Below are 17,269 nucleotides of genomic sequence, written 5' to 3' on the forward strand. Positions count from 1 at the left end.
TTCAGATTTGCTATAACACACAGTTTATCTCAAGTTATGAGACTTTCCACAAGTTTTGTATTGGTAAATGTCTATTTTTCTAACTACGCCTTTCAGAAGAAACAGCTGGTCAACCACTTGTGCTGAGGTGTCTGTTTTGTACAGTGTCCCATTCAGGACATCATTTTAACATGACATGTTCATCTCCTTCAGTTAATAAAATAACTCATGTGATGAGGAGTGAAGAGAGGTTGTGAATCTTGTGTGTGAGTGTGAAAGAAGCTTTGCTAGGTGAACTTAAGTAAATATGGATGTAGACCGATACAAAGGGAACAACATTGATGCTTTGGATGAGTGAGGCAGCCAAATACTTATATTGAAAGAAATAGCTATGAAAAAAAGTGTATGAAAAAAACTTGCATCATGTTGACTGATGAAATATTTGTACAGTCAAAATTTCCATGTTAGCAGTGTGGATCTGATGTCCTGTAGCAAAATATTCTCCCACATCACATCATAACTTGAAACCAGACTGCTGTTATTTACTTAGTTATGCTCCATACACATCTATTCTAGCATCAAGTATGTGAAGCACTGAGCAGTTTTATCATTTCACAGTGGTTTGATCTAGTTTCACCTTCACAGCATCCTCTAAATATCTTCTCTCCTTTTCATTTTATTTCACTAGGTCACAAAGCTGTACATGGTGTAATTCACCAATGTGTATAGCATTTCATTCCTATTTTATGCAATATTCATTTGTAGTTCATCTACCTTTAAACCCAACTGTGTTCACCCAAATATCATTATTGGTAGAGATGTGCATGATGGAAAATTTTGTTTCGTTTTGTTTCAGATTCATTTGTCAAGTTAAATATTTTGTTTCATTATATTCATTATGTTAGAATGATTGTTTTTTGGAATTTGTTTTGTGTATTCGGATTCATTCCATATATTTGGAATCAGTAGTTATTTTCAATGTGAAAATGATTCAAATTTTGGTAGATGGCTATATTCACTCTATTTTTTTTATTCTGTTCTATTCTATTCTATCATATTCTAACCTATTCTATTCTACTCTGTTATATTATATTCTCTTCTATTGTATTCTATTCTCTTCTGTTCTATTTTATTCTATTCTATTATGCTCTGGTTCACTCTATTCTGTTTTATTCTATTCCATTCTATTTTATTCTACAAATGCAACACACTGCAGCAATGATACATGAAAAAAGTGTGAAAGGGGGCTAAGAAGGAATCATCATCTTATTACATTTTTTTAACTTACTGTATTGTAATACATTCCCATTTTGAATTCAAATTAATTTTCAAATTAAAATTCAAATGTATTATTTAATTTAGATAACTTGTTTTGTTATAATTGATTTTGGATTCATTGAAATTCGTTACTATTGTGATTTGGAAATTCAGATACATCCAAATTTCTGAATAACAAAAATGTTGTCCCAATTTTGATTGCTAATGAAACGAATCGTACATGTCTAATTATTGGCTGTTAAAGGTCACATACCTTTAACTGATTTATCAGTCACAATTATTTAACAATAAAGGTTAAGTAAAAAAACACAATGATTTCCCTCTAATACTACACCACTTTATCTAGCTGGCTTTATGAAAGGATTTGGTTGGCACACTAGTCATTACTCTGACTACTACAAGTCTCTTGATCTTTTATTATAGACAGTTAGATGATGACTTACAAAAATCTCATGAAAACTAATGGGAGTTACGAATCACCCTGTGATTGCTAAGAAAAAGCACAATAGTGTCAGCTATATTTGAACATCACAAGATTCCTGCTGAATGCAACTAAAAGATATAATTTACAATTTGAACTTGTAACCTGAGAAATATGTGCACAAAAAAATAATAAAAGCCGAAGAGGAATAATAGCAAAGAACAAGTTACAAATTGAACATTTTTGGAAAATATGAGTAGAAACATTTCTATACTGTATAGACTTTTAAAGCCAAACTAAAAAGCCTTTGTAATTATTATAGTAATGCAGTTAGGCTGCCTATGCAGTAAAAAAAATGCACCACAGCCATTGACTGAAAGTGCTGATTGAATGCTGGTTTTCCGGCATGACTGTCTGACATAAGCTGGTTGTTAGACCAACTTCTGTTCAACAGTCAGAAGTACACACAGACCAAAGTTGGCTGGATCCTGCTGAATCGGTTGATCTTCGGTTCGTGTATACCCTGCTTTACTTCTGCACACTGCTCCAATCAACGGTGCTGCTCAGGGAACTGGTATGTTGATGCTGTGTGTATCGTTAGGATCCTTTCACACGAGTGTTCCGTATGTCCGTTTTTCATCTGTCCGTTTACAGATGAAAAATGGACACCCATGTATTTTTATGGACTAGCGGATGTAAAAGGATGATCATCTGTTTGCATCCAGTAATGGCTGCATCCATTAACATCTGTTTTTTTTTAATGTAAGTAAGCCCTATTTTTCTTCCGGAAAAAAACTGGAACGGATGAAAAATGGATGTAAAGGGACATATGGTCTGTTTTGCATTGGTAAGTCTGGGTTCACACTGATGCGGTGTGGCAAGTCGCATGTGGTTCGCACAGGAACCGCACCAAATTCCTGTGCAAATCACATGCGATTTTTGTGCAGTGCAATTTGAGACATACATTTTGTATGGCTCAAATTGCACCACATCCGCACCAAAAAAGTGCAGGACCCTTTTTTAGTCCGCACCAAAATCAGATCACATAGGTGTTCACACCCATGCGATATTATTCTGCACATTGCACTGCATTTTGCAAACTGATTTCGGGGTGTCGTTAACTTAAAATAAACACCTGCAGTGGTTCGTATGAACAGGGTGCGATTACAATGTGGTGAAGAAATTCCACAGAAACCGGTGCGAATTCCACACAGCATCAGTGTGAACCCAGGCTAAAGGATGGAAAAAACTGACGTAAAAACAAATGAGAAACTGATAGTAAATTGATGAGAAACTGATACATAACTGATGTAAACTGTCCGTTTTTTATTTGAAAAAACATGACTGAACTGATGAAAAAACTGGAACGCCCCTGTGAAAGGGGCCTTATGCAAACAACGCACACCATTTTACATTTTTGGTACAAATAGTTTAATCAAGGTTAAAGCGGTGGAAAATGCAGGTAAACTCCTAAAAAAATAGTAATATTTTTAAATATTCTTTGTTGTCAATTTATTGTAGTTGTTGATCATTCTTCTGTGAGATGGGTAAACAGCTCTCATTGTTTGAATACTGCTTGTGTGGAGTAAATTAAATGTTTTGACTGACATTCTGCAGTTTAGCCACAAGTTGTCACTGTTTTCCTAACAGCCTCAGACTGCATAGATATTTCTATATTCATGAAGAGGTGGAGTTTTCACACAGAGTTGACAGGAAACAGGAAGAAGAGAGAGTAGCCATGTTCTGGAGAATGGTGAATGAGGGGGGACGTGTGAGCTGAGAATCTGATGACATCCAGATGTGAGAGCATCCCTCTGTAATCAGAGCTGCAGCTAAGTGAAGCTGATGAGATTGCTGCCAGGAAGCTGATGAGATTGCTGCCAGGAATGCTGATGAGATTGCTGCCAAGAATGCTGATGAAAGCAGAGGAACTAAGCAACATATACGGCGAGACCGCATGCTTGTTGGAGAGACATTTGTTCTGTTCAGAGTCACCAGCGGATGAAAAGCAGACTTGGGTCGGTAAGATCGTGCACGCACCTCATTTTCAGTGTTGGCGCCTTGAGACTGAGTCCAGGCCTATAGTTAGTTAGTTAGGGTCTCTGTTTGTGTCAGGCCACAAGTGTTGTTACTGATCATTCCACAACTTAAAGTGACATTTCACATTTGAGAGCTGATAAAATCCTACAAACTCAAGCCAGACTGGCGTTTTGCTCAGAAGAAAAACTCAGGCACGTGCTACAGGACCAGTTATGGGAGAGGGAATACTGTAGATTTGTGTAAGATTGTAAGCTGTTGTGCTGCACCGCAGACTAGCCCATATCATACACTCATACACTGATTCCTGCTCTTTTAGGGTAATAACGGGTAAGGTGTGGCAGCTTAGTTGTGCCTGCCAGTAGGTAAGTTACTACTCTTTCTACCTTCATCATCAGAAGGTGCCGTGCTGTGCAGCACAAGGGTCTCAGCCTTTGGGCTGGGTGTATGTAAATTTATTGTATGTTCCCAGCTTTTGTGGTTGTGTTTATTTGCCACATCTAAGTAAAATTCTGTTGTGGCAAACCTGGTGTTGGGGTTGCTTTCCTCATTCGTGACTTCACTGTATCCTGGGGAGCCCACCCTGGTACACGGCCTACACTTCTACAGAGATCAGAGCTACCTGGATAAGAGTTGTTTCATGTACAGGGGTAGTCAAAATGAATAAAGCGCCTGAAAAAGCAGATTAATACTAGTATTTCACAATGACAAAGTATGGTTGGAAACATGAGTTTTACTAGGATGACTTTCAATCAGTAGTAGCTGTCAGCTATAAGCAATGCTAGATAGCACCTACGGATGTGAGTTTTCAAATGCAACATCAGGCACCTAACAAAACTTCAAAGAGGCCAAACGTTTATAGTTGAACTGCAGCTGCATCATTCAAAAATTGCAAAACTGTTTAATCTGACTTAGGCAACAATAAAAAGCGAATTCTAAAAATAACAGCTTGTGCTAAGCATGGATACCAGTGGACACATCTAGGTGCCTGTTCTTCACAACTGTGGCAGTAGTTTTTTTTTCAATCTTAATGATAGAGTATATTTTCAGTTTAGTACTTGTTTGCTTCTACACTTACTCCTAGCACATTTTATATTCACAAATGCACTTTGGTTTTTATACCCCAGGTACATCAAAGGGTTAATGTAAAAAGACACAATTTTATGCAGTTAATTGCATTATAATACCGCTAGCGCACGATTTTGAATCTGTCTTGATATCAACCTCCGGTCATTCCATTACACAGAAGACTAGAAGAGGCTGGGGCAGCACTAGCAGCCAGTAAGGCTCTACAGCATTTACTGTTCATATGCAGATCGCAGATGTGCAGAAGAGTGAGCAGTATTCATGCCTTAGAAGTGTGTTGCTGCTCTTTCATTGTCCAATCAAAATTCTGCAGGCAGGGAGAATAAACCAATGTGTTTCTTAGTTTTAACACTGTTGACACCCTCCTGCTCATCTGCTATTCAGCAGAGGTGTATGAATCACAAAAGTGACTGGACATGATTATAAATTCTGGCAGATATGACAGTTCACATACTGTATATTGGTATTCAACTATGAAGCAAACCTGAAGGAAAACAACAGGTTCCCTTTACTGCCCTAACACCTTACTCAGCAGCACATAGAGTTTTCATCCCTGTGTAAGCTCCGACCAGAGCAAGTTAGCATTTCCAAAGGGTGGGAGAGGGAGGAAAACATGAGTATGTGATGCTGGTGAAGACAGATCAAAGGATATATGCTGTCTTGTCAGCATGGACTTCAGGTTTGCTGTAATAATATTAAACGGAATTAAATGATAGAAAAATGAATTTTATTTATTTTATTACAGTGATGCTACATATACCTTTTCTCATCACATTACTGCTGACAGTGAAAACTACAGCACAGAAACTAAAGAAAGCAGGTCATTGCTGTGTCCATAGATCAGGGACAGCCATGTGTCTCCTAGCAAATATATCAACATTAATATATCTATTTGACATTGGAAATCAAATAAACATAAATGCTAGCTTGGAGGAGCATATACTGATAAAATAAACATATGCACATCAATCATGAGAGACAAATATGCATCGACAGAAGAGCAACCCTGGAAAAAGTAGGCATGAACTTCTATTTCTGGCTAACGTCAATGGTCATACATGGCAATCAAACTGTATGAAGACTGAAACTGCTGTAAGCTCTGAAACACACAGATTAAGTTATTTGTTAATTAGAAAGACTAGGAGCCCCTGAACTGGTTCAGGCCTGCTGTAGGAAGGGCTAGGGGTTATCGTGCTTTAAGTATTTATTAACACTTTTTTAATAAAGAGCAATATAAATAGTTAGGTATGAAACTTTTTTTTTAACAAAATGGGTAATGTGTCGAATGATCAGACAGGGAGTAAATGTAATTTTCAGCTTAATAAACAGGTATAAATATAGGAGCAATAAAGCAAAACAAGATTAGGATGACAAAAAATTCATATACTGCAAAGAAAGCTGCACAGACATGGACTCCATACAGCAATGTCACTGTGACACAATCAAAGTAACGTGACTGCATAATATAGTTTCTGTTAGACCCTATAACAACAGTAAGTCAGGTTAACAATCACAGCCCCCCTCACATTGTCTATATAGATCTATATACTATCCAGGTTAATATCTACAAGGCAGTGCTTCATTGTCCTCTGGAATTTGGATGGCATATTGTTCAGCCCTGAGAAGCCTTTTGAACTGGCACAATCAGCAATGAAAGTGGTCCCTCTTGGTGACAGAGATCTGCCAATACCCATTAGAAAGATCATGTGTAGAGAAAATTTGGATCTCTCAATCAGTAAAAAGGGATAGGTGTCCCTTGTGTCAGCAGCATCCAGAAGTCTACACAAAAGTGGTGGGTGCAGTCCTTCTTTCCACATCAAGAAAATTAGATCCATCCATGGGCTCCTACTCTCTGCAATCCCCCTTGTGGCATCAAATGTTCTAGTATCTGCTTGACTTCTTGCTAAAGGTGTGCAGGTGTGCTTTTATGTCTTTCTCAGATGAGGGGTATCTCATGCTCACTTCCATTGCTACAGTCTCATTCATGGTCAACCCTTGTGAGAACACTTCTGACCACTTATCCATTTGTTGCACTCCTACTAACTGAGAGGGTGTCAGTTCCTCTGTTGTCAGTTGTTGGAGTTGCAGTATTTGCTCTAATGCCCAATCTAGGTTTGTTTCTGTCAACCACTCATTTTCACTCTTGCCATGTAGCAACAATCATAAAACTCCCAGAGCTCTATGTACCTCACCTTGAAAGCAATCATATTTATGATTGTGGTCTGTTCAGCCACTACTGTTCCAGGGAGCATGTAGAGTGGGGGAGACTTGGTGTCATGATTTCTAACTAGTACCATACTTTGATGGACCACTGTGAGGGTCCTGGTGGCAAAATGGAGCCTCTTCTGAGGGCAGGAATTTTATAGAGAGACTGAAGCCTTGCAATTTCTGATTAATGCCATCTTTTTCTCAGTGGTATACAGAGTATGCATGAAGATGCTCTCCTTTAAAAATACTAGTACCCTGGCTGTCATATCGATCCAGTGATTTTAGCATTTTCAAAGCCACTGGAGAATGTCATTCCTGGGCTATATGCTTGATCCAGGTTAGTGTCTCAAAGTATTGACACCAAAGACAACAAAGTAAATAACTTGTTAAAGTGGTTGTAAAAATTGAAGGTATTTTTGCCTTCATGCAAGTAAAAAAAAACTGTGTACAGCTTCCCCTCAGCTCCCCCAATACTTACCAGCGATATGCAGGAGAGTGAGAGCTCTCCCAGGTTTCTTCCTCCTCATTGGCTCAAACATAGGTTTCCACTGCTGTCAATCTCAAACAGTGAGGAGGGAGCATGTAATGGATACAGTGAACCAAATTTGAGCACATAGCAGTGCCCCCATAGCATAGCACTTGTTTGTTATTTTAAGAAAAGCAAATCTTTAATATCACTTTAAGTGCTGAGACTATACATTTCTCTCATTATAAGTTATTAGATGACATTCATCTTTAAAATTGTAGCATCATTGAAGCACAAGTTCACTTTCAACACAACAGCAAATTACCAGTGTTGTACTGAAAATAAAAGCAATGAAAATAAAAATAATGAGTAAATGACTCTGTTATGGCCATTTTGGAAGTATTAGCTTTCTGGTTCTTCTAGGCTTTAATTGGCAAGATGTCTTTTCCCCGTAATCAGAACATTTCTACTTAGTTTTCCATTATTCTTTAATCTTCCTTTTCACAGACATTTGATTTTACAGTTGCTGTGGACGGTGATATTTGTAATTAGGGGCATAGATGGAGATCACAAGGCCCAATAGCAACATTTTGATGAGGCCTCCATTAATTGTAGGTAACTCTATTTAAACTCATTAATACTGGTGGTAAAAGGTGAGCAGCCTATAATGCATTCATTAGAACCAGTTAATACTGCCAGTCACTAAATTTAAGCATTTACAGATTATTGTCAGACTATCTGAATCAGGCTACAGGTGTTGGTAGTGCTACTGGAAGGCTTGGCATCCTCCTCATGAATTGCTGCATCTATGCATGTATCAAAGGAGAGAAGCTTCTCCTTCACAGCTGGGACTAAGCTACTTTTGACAGATGGCTCAATGTGCAATCTACTGTATGCTCAGAAAAGTCTTCATTTCTCTAACTCTAAGCCAGTAATTGTACAAGACAAGGACTGACCCCACCATTTGCAACGCCTATAGTTTCAGCTTTGGTTATAATATTTTGCTCATATAAATGAAATCTGTTAAAACTTTGGATTCCTTAGAAAATGTAAAAAGTGTGACTGGTCGGCAGCAGCTATACAGTATATGCTGCAGTACTATTAAGCCTGCCATGTGTGTTTTCAGCCCATTCATATACAAATCTAAAAGTTATGCTGGAACATGGACTTCCAAAGCAATTCAAGATAACTGTTGGTATCTCCTGTGTTGTGCCAGTTTGCCTTTGGTTTTGGATCACTGATATTTGTTTCGCAATAGAAACTTATCATATTAATACCATCTCTCTGGCAGAACAATTGACCAACAGGTTGCAAACCTACGCTAGGCAATAAAGAAACCTTTCCTCATTTGTTTATTTTTTTTTTTAACTGCAAGGTAAGCAGTTTCATAGACATCAGATATACATTAGCATAATGGAACAGCATTGTTAGATACAACACAATTTATCATGATTTAGCACGCAGTATGCAACAGAATTATACATTATGTCAAATGTGACAACAAATTTAAAAATCTACTCAGGCAGAAACACAACAATTATGTCTGGGATTCTGCATCTGCAAATGATGTATTCAGTGTCTTTAATATGCACAGTCTGTTTTTAGTCACTGACAGAGGCGTTACAATGTTGCTGGATTCAACTGATTCAGCCAGCACTGTTGCCATACACATTCTCTTATCCAGTTAAAGTATAACTAAAGTCAAAAAACCTTTTTTAGATTTGAATAGAGTGTTGAGGGGTTAGAACCACTGTCAGTTTTGTCAAAATACTAAAAGAGAGTGAAAAACCTCCTGCGCTCCTAGCTAAGTCCCTACAATGTTAGTAAAGGAGATACAGCTACCAACATCCAATCATATACCTAATGACATATAAGTGCAAATAACAAAAATGATGTGGCGCCAATACCATGTGAAACCTAAAAATGAATAATAAATAAACCAATAAATGAAAAATAATAAAATTATTAATAATGACTATACACAAATCATACAAGGTGATAATAATGACAGGTGTCTACAACACTCACACAAAAAACGTGTGCAAATACAATATATGAAAGTGCCAGAATAAAGTCCAAATGGGACCAACAATACCAATAGTGCCCAAAAAGATCCTAAATTGGATCAAGAAGTGATGTGAAAAACAAACTAAAACATAAGACAAAGAGTCCAACCTGGGACTGCACACACAAGTGCTACAACACCCCCCAAAAAAACAATGCACTAAGGCAAATATCCCAATCCACATACAAACAGAAAACAATAAACAATAAACAATGTGTCACTCAAAAATTGTACCACTGCATGCCTGATAAGACAATAATGATCATTACCACATCATTTTTGTTATTTGCACTGTCAGTTTTGTATTGGTGTCTGTGTTTCCAATAGGGAGATTTACTCTCTCCAATTGTCCTGACCACCAGTGTCAATGGCAAGCAAAGTAAGCGTAAATCTAAAAATTTGAATTACCACCAGAATAGGAATAGAGTTAGAAATATTCAAATTAGGACATTGTTCCTGTAACAGTTCTATGATAGGAGATTTCCCTTAAACTGGAAATATATCTTCTGACCTATTGGGTCTACAGTATAGCAAGTGAAAAGAAATCTCTGCAGAAGGAAAAGGCCAAAAAAAAAGAAATAAAAAGTTACAGAAGTTATAAGCCTCCCCTACTCAATCCTAAATGAAGCTAAGGGATATCTAGTGGCATATTTATACAACAGTACACTCGTAGAACTGGGGAGGTGCTCCCTGTAGTAGCTGGGTCTTCCAGTAATGCTGTGTATGATTAGGCAGTGGCTTGGCTAACCAAATGCCAGTTTTGACAGTGTAGGGCTTCTCAACTGACTGCATATCTCTTGTTCTGCTACTTCTGCCTCATCAAGTGTGGCCTTCCCAAGCTGCTGAGAGTGGGAATCTGAGGAACTTATCTACCGTGGGTATGTCCAGGAACCCAGGGAGTTGTGGAAAGATGAAGTTAAGGGTCCTGCATTTGCACATGAGCATGTTAAGTAAATGGGCACTCCGCTACATTTGCCCTTCACTTCCTGCATTACCCTTAGTACAAAAACTTAACAGATTGTCCCCAAAGGGGAACAGACTGTTATATAAAAACCATTTTGGAGAAATGGGGAATTGTTAGATCCTCTGTTAGGATTTTAGTGCTGTCTACCCCATTTGGGGAGATTGTCCTCCACAAGGGAGGAGAATCCTTCAAATGGAGAAAAGAGAACACGTAAAAGAGATAAAACACACAATTAAAAAAAACCTGCATTTTATTTTTATTATACTTCATATTGCTGAGAAAGCCAGGGGCTCGACGGTCAATTGGTTTGGTCACATATTCTCCCTGGCTTCATTTCAGATATTTGGCTTTTAAAGGTTTGGTGAAGGTACTTCATGCAAACCAAAATTATCACTATAGTTAACAAAATTTCACATCAACTGTATAGTTAGCACCCTAAGGAGGGATTGAGGGGGGCAAATACTGGAGCAAATGAACTGTAATAATCAGTATAGCTTACAAATGTGCACATAACTCAATTTTGCAGCAGTGTTAGAACAATTTTAAAACAATGCCAAAGACAGTGCAAATGTATACCATTGCACGTTCGACAACAGTGGTAGTTATTACTTTATCATACGTTTATGAAACACTTAAAATTTTCACTTACCTAGAACCCATGGTAATATCATCCACTCCACTACTGTGGGTGGAGGTCCTTGCATGTGTAAGTCAGTCCGAACTATGTGTTGGGATGCCAAAAGCAAAAGGAAGAGGAACGTGAGATATGAGGCTGTGTGGCAGATAAATTTGATGAATGGCTTCTTAATGAACAGTCCCAGCCTGCTCTTGGGTGCTATCAGATATGCCAAAGACAGCACAGGAAAAAGCAGTCCAATTGTGATGCAAGTCAACAGCTTCACTGCCCAGTGCTTCCGGCGCCAACCTGGGAATCCATCGTACCACAATGTAGCCAGCAACTGCTGACAGTTTGGCTGGGCCACAAACTAGAAATAAAAACAAATATATCATCAGAACTTGTTCAAAACATTCATACAATTTAATTTTTTACATTAAAAGAAAAGTAAACATATATTTCAGTAATAATACTTAGGTTAAGAGGTATCTCTGTATAAGACTCAATTCACTACATATTATTGTACACATGCTTATTATTTATTTATTGTTTTAACGAGTATTTGTGAATGCATGTTCTAAACAGGTTAACATCCTTTTTACAGAATTTAATTTGGATAGGTCAAGAACATCTCTCCAAAATGCAGCATAGTAACATGCAATTGTTATGCGAAACATCATAGATTCTTAAAGACACTCTGTCGAAAAATAATAAATTTAAGAAATATGGCCCCTGCAAGGAAGGTGTTTATTATACACTTCTTCTGCTGACTGTACCATGCCAGTGTGGTACCTTCCACCAGCACCTATGTCACTAACAGACACTGCAGTATCATGGGGGCTAGAAGGAGGAACCACAGTGTGTGGCAGGGACTTGAAATATAACACTCTCAGAAATGTCAGTTCATATGATTCCTCCTGCACTGGCTTCTTCACAATGGAGGTGTGAATGGCAACACAGGTGAGTGTAAAACACTTTCTTTACAATGGTCACATTTTTAAAAATGTTTTACTTTAGCGGGAGAGTCCCTTTGAAGGTTTCTAAATTTGGCAAAACAAATGCAAGATTACTGCATAGTTAGGATATAAAAATGCAGTGTTACTGTAACCCAGCCTTTTTCAACCAGGGTGCCTTAAGGTCTCATTAGGGATGCCTTGGCAAAATGCCTACAAATTGCCCAAAAATTGTACAAGCCAGAGAAGGATCAAGCCTGTCTTTTAGTTACACAAAGCCACGAGTTTTCATTGTGCACCATTATGAACTTCTGCAGTAGATGATGTAAGGTGGGCTGCAGTAGATGTTGTAAGGTGAACTCAGCCATTTTTTTAATTCCATCCTAAATTTCTTTAAAAAGTCTATATCTAATTCAGAATAGCTGACAATTGTGCATGGTGCAAATATTATATATCCAATGAATTGTTACCTCAAACAGGTCGTATATTTGCTGGGTTCATGGATTATACTTTTATCAGCACGTACGTCACAATTATTAAATAGAAGTAAACAGAGCTGAAATTCTTCCTCTACTAGAATACAGGAGAAACTATCTGTCAGAGAGCTATTCAGAACAAACACTGAGAGGAGGGCAACAGAACAAAAATACACATGCGTTGAGGAAAAGATCTGGCATAGTTGCCAATACTACACATGGCTGTGCTTGTTTGCGCAGAAATGCATGCATGCGCATGAACATTTGAGTTATCATGAATGTGCACACTGATGCACGCTCACGCACACTTGCTGCCAGAACCAGCGCCAAATGCCCTATTTAGGGATGGTGGCTGCACTTAGAGTTTGATGGATGATCTTCAGCTACCAGTACTCCTGCATAATCTGTAATCCTTGGACTTCCTGTTACATCTGGACCTTCCTGCTGTCTGACTCTTGGTTTTGACCCTGGCTTTCTCTAAAGGACTCTGCCTTTCCTGCCTTTCTGTGTATGACTCTGGCTTGCTACCTCACTACTCTTCTGCCTGCTCCACCCGATTCCTGTGTATAACCTTGGCTACTGATCCTGACCATGCTCAAGTCTTCTCCCTGGCTTGCCTCTCCATGTATGACCTCAGTTTCCATCCTTACTATGCTTCCTCAGCCAGGCCCTACCAGTCTGCCCATGCTTTTACCTCGGGTGCCTTCTTGCTTGTGGCTGCTGCCTTGGTCCTGCTCCATCTCCAAGGGCAATAGGGGTTCTGCCATCAGTCCTGACAGACCAGATGACAGCTATATGATGGACTCCGCTGCAAGCAACCTCCAGCAGAGCTACTTAAAAGGCACCCTTTGTGCCCTCCATTCCCTGTTCTCACCTTCAGGGGTGCTCAGCTGTAAGGGAAAACCCTCTTGTCAAGCCGGCCTCAGACCAGGTATGGGACACTTTCCTTTTTTGCAGACTAAATACCGAACAGGTTGATAAACACAAAATGGTGATAAAGAGAACAAAGCTGCTATTCTCAGTATGATTTGGCCCTTGTTCTTTTAGTGAACACAGAACATAGGACCAAAACTGTCTGATATTGCTATAGTCGTTCATATTTAACCTTTTCTTGCCTTTACATTCAGTATTTTATACTTTTTAAGCTCATATGTGCCACAACTGATTATCTCTCTACAAACAACACTTATATGTTTTTATTTCTTACAACATGTAGCCTACTCCAATAGTGTAATATAATTAGTTTGTAGGGAAATATTGTGACTGACACTTTTCAGGGAAATTGCTTGAAATCACACATTGAGCATAGCGCATTCACAAGACCTCTCCACCTGCATACAGTATCTCTCCTGTTTAGTTAAAGCTTTTCACACTTTCTGTGGACACATGCAATTTACTCAAGAGCAAACCATTTTTCTGAAAGTCAAAAGTGTAGAATGGAAATTAATAATAAATATTAACCCGCTTTCTGCTATATGCCATAAAAATCTTTATACTTGATTTTAAAATTGGTTCTGAGGTTTTCCTAGCAAATTGTGACATTGACTATATTTCTATGGTGGTTGATATTGTTTTGTGAATAGTTAGGCTGGCTATATGTGGCTTGAATATCAGCTGATTCCTGCTGAATCTAATAAAATTCAAGCTGTGGCTGGACCTGTTGGCACCACTTGGCTCAGCAAACGTCCAACTAACAAATCAAAAGAGCTGGGTGGAAAATTGTTGATTGCACAGTCACTACATCCAATCAACTGCAGTCTCTGTTTGGGTTCCCATACAACAGCCAACACTAGAGATTCCTCCAGCCATACTGTTTAGCATGGATAGGGGCTAAACAAGATAAATCTACTGTAGCTGTGCATGGATAGCTGTATTGTGCTATACTTAAACTTTCAGATAAAAATACAATTTCTGTAACAAATACCAGTACAATGGCTGTCATAGACCAGCTATTATCAAAGTGTTGGGCATGCCTTTATCTGGTGGAACACTTCACTTACATTGTTAGGTGCACCGTTGAAAAGTAGACAGCCATAGAGGCTTGATCCAGGAAACATGATTATTCTTTTTTTTTCTTAACAAGCATATTGCATAATCTAACTTTTATTTGCATCTTAAGTCTGTTAGTAGGGAGGAGGTAACACATCTTTTAGGTCTCTATTACGGTTTGTGATACCACCAAACAAGAAATAGGGAGAGCAGTTGTCAATGGAACAGGACAGCATGAACAGCAATAAATACATTTTCAGAAATTCAAACCCCTTCTCATACTATGTTTTAGGAGAAAAAAACACATCAGAGCTAAGGTGGCGTAGAAAATAGGAAGCTGCCTTGAGCAAAGAAAACAGAAATCTAAAACACCATCTGAATTGCAGGTTATGGCTCAGGTATGCATCCCTCTTCTGTTTGGGGAAATCTTTAATTCTAAATGACAAAATGGCAAAAAAGGGTGACATTATTTTGTGCATTAGCTTAAAACAATTTATTTAAGAAGTGCAAAAAACATCCTCACAAAAACTATATGACTGTAGGCGTTATAGAGTAAACAGAACCTAACTACCAACATCCGACCAAAACGCGAATATCCCGTAAAGAGACCTGGGTCCTACTCCGCAACAGACTGCAAGCTGAAGCTCTGAGTAAGAGGGTATATCATCATATTTTGTGTCTGTTGCTGAATGGGGCCCATATCTCTTTAAGGGATATCTGAGTCTTGTACTGATGTTGTCTAAAATGTCTACAGCTATATGGATTTGGTGAGTTCTGAAGCTCTGAGGAAGAAGGTATATCCCTAAAAATGTGTTTTTTTGTTGAGTGGGACTCAGGTCTCTTTAAGGACATCTACATCATGTACCAATGTTGGTACTGGGATTCTGTTTATTTTATAAAGCCTACAGCCATACTGCTTTTGTATGTTTTTTGCACTTTTTTTAAATTAATAAATTGTTTTAAGGTAATGTATGAAGCTCATGTGCTCTTTTTTGCCATTATGTCTCTCCTCATACTACTAAAAATGCTCCCAAATAGGGACAAAGATGGCAATAAAAACCCATAATAGGCTCTAACCCCATCCTAATCTATTAAAAGCAAAATAAACAGTTTTGGACATAGTAGATCTTGTCACTTTGCCTATTTAGGGCAAGGTGACATTGTCTGATGAAAAAGCCTCCCTCAACCCATCTATACTTATCTGCATGTCCATGTTGCACCATTCCTGCCACAAAGCCAACCTTCAAATCATGTGTAAGCTCTGTGTTGGGTGTTGGAGAGCTTATGGCATCCTCCTCTATCTTACGAGACAATCACATGCTCACCCATACTTGGAAGCATCAAGAGCTCAGGTGTAATGATGGAGAAGAGGAAGAGAGTGACAAAGCGAGTATTAGTTGGTCATGGGGGGGCTTTTAAGAGATGTAACTTTGTCCTGAATGGAAAAAGTGTTCTGTGTGTGAACATTTAAATCATAGTCACAGTTATTAATTTTTAAGTTGTGATACGTTTGCTAGTGATGAAATTTTGGGGGTCATTGGGACCAAATATGAAAAGTGGAAAAGGCTTACATTGGTTGTAAAAAGTGTTTACAAAGGAGCATGGGGGAGCTCCTGTCCATAATGGGCATGGTATTGACACAGTCCCAGGTGATCCACATTGGCTCACGACTGATATTATCCAGAAATATTTAAACAGAATAAAGCTGAATAAAGGACCTGAATTGGATGGCATACACCCACAGGTCCCTAAAGAATTGAGCTCTGTCATTTCAAAGGCATCGTTTCTTATTTTTAGGGGGGACTCTTTAAAAACTGGCATAGTACCACTGGATTGGCGTAAGGTCAATGTGGTGCCAATATTTGAAAAGGGGTCATAATCTTTACCAAGTAATTATAGACCGGTTAGTTTAACTTCTATAGTTGGGTAGATACTGGAGAGTTTAATAAAAGACCACATAGATGAGTTCTTGCTGGAAAAAAATATTTTAAGCAACAGACAGCATGGATTCATGAAAGACAGAAGTTGTCAAACAAATCTGAATTCTTTTTATGAGGAGGTGAGCAAAACCTTGGAGAGAGGGGTGGCGGTGGACGTGGTATTCTTGGATTTCACAAAAGATTTTGACACAGTTCCCCACACACGACTAATGTGTAAGGTAAATTCTACAGGCTTGGAAAAATCCATATGTAAATGGTTAGAAAACTGGCTAAAAGATTGTATTCAGAGAGTAGTGGTTAATGATTCATACACTGAATGGTCTAGGGGTGTTAGTGGTGTACCCCAAGGTTCAGTGTTGGGACCCTTACCTTTTAGTATATTTATAAATGACATAGGGTCTGGGATTAAAAATATTGTTTCAGTCTTTGCAGATGACACCAAGCTGTGCAGTGGAATAATGTCCTTACAGGATGTCTCAAACTTGCAAGCTGACCTCAATGCACTGTTTAATTAGGCAACTATGTGGCAAATGCGGTTTAATGTTGATAAATGTAAAGTTCTGCACTTGGGGGTTAAGAATATGCATGCATCATACATACTAGGGGAGTACAACTAGGAGAGCTAAGCTGCTGTTTCTAAAGTGAGAAAAATCCTCTCTTGTATTAAAAGTGTATAGACCCCAGAGAGAGAGATATCATTTCCCCCGGTACAAATCATTAGTAAGACCTCATCTGGAATATGAAGTTCAGTTTTGGGCACCAATTCACAAAAAGAACATTAGGGAACTGGA

The 17,269-nt window shown here is 38.4% G+C and overlaps 1 protein-coding gene across 1 annotated transcript in view; it reads right to left on the minus strand.

The window, feature by feature from the left end:
* The window catches only part of LOC149447470 (short transient receptor potential channel 5-like), a 431,706-nt gene that overhangs the window by 101,228 nt on the left and 313,209 nt on the right, over positions 1–17,269 (minus strand). The window contains exon 4 of the mRNA XM_089652492.1: positions 11,154–11,490. Coding sequence (XP_089508618.1) covers positions 11,154–11,490 — 337 coding nt within the window. The remainder of the gene's footprint in view (positions 1–11,153; positions 11,491–17,269) is intronic.

The sequence above is a fragment of the Staurois parvus genome, unplaced genomic scaffold (genome assembly GCF_062004578.1).
Source record: "Staurois parvus isolate SC_StPar_1 unplaced genomic scaffold, SC_StPar_1.0 ptg000684l, whole genome shotgun sequence".
NCBI lineage: Eukaryota > Metazoa > Chordata > Amphibia > Anura > Ranidae > Staurois > Staurois parvus.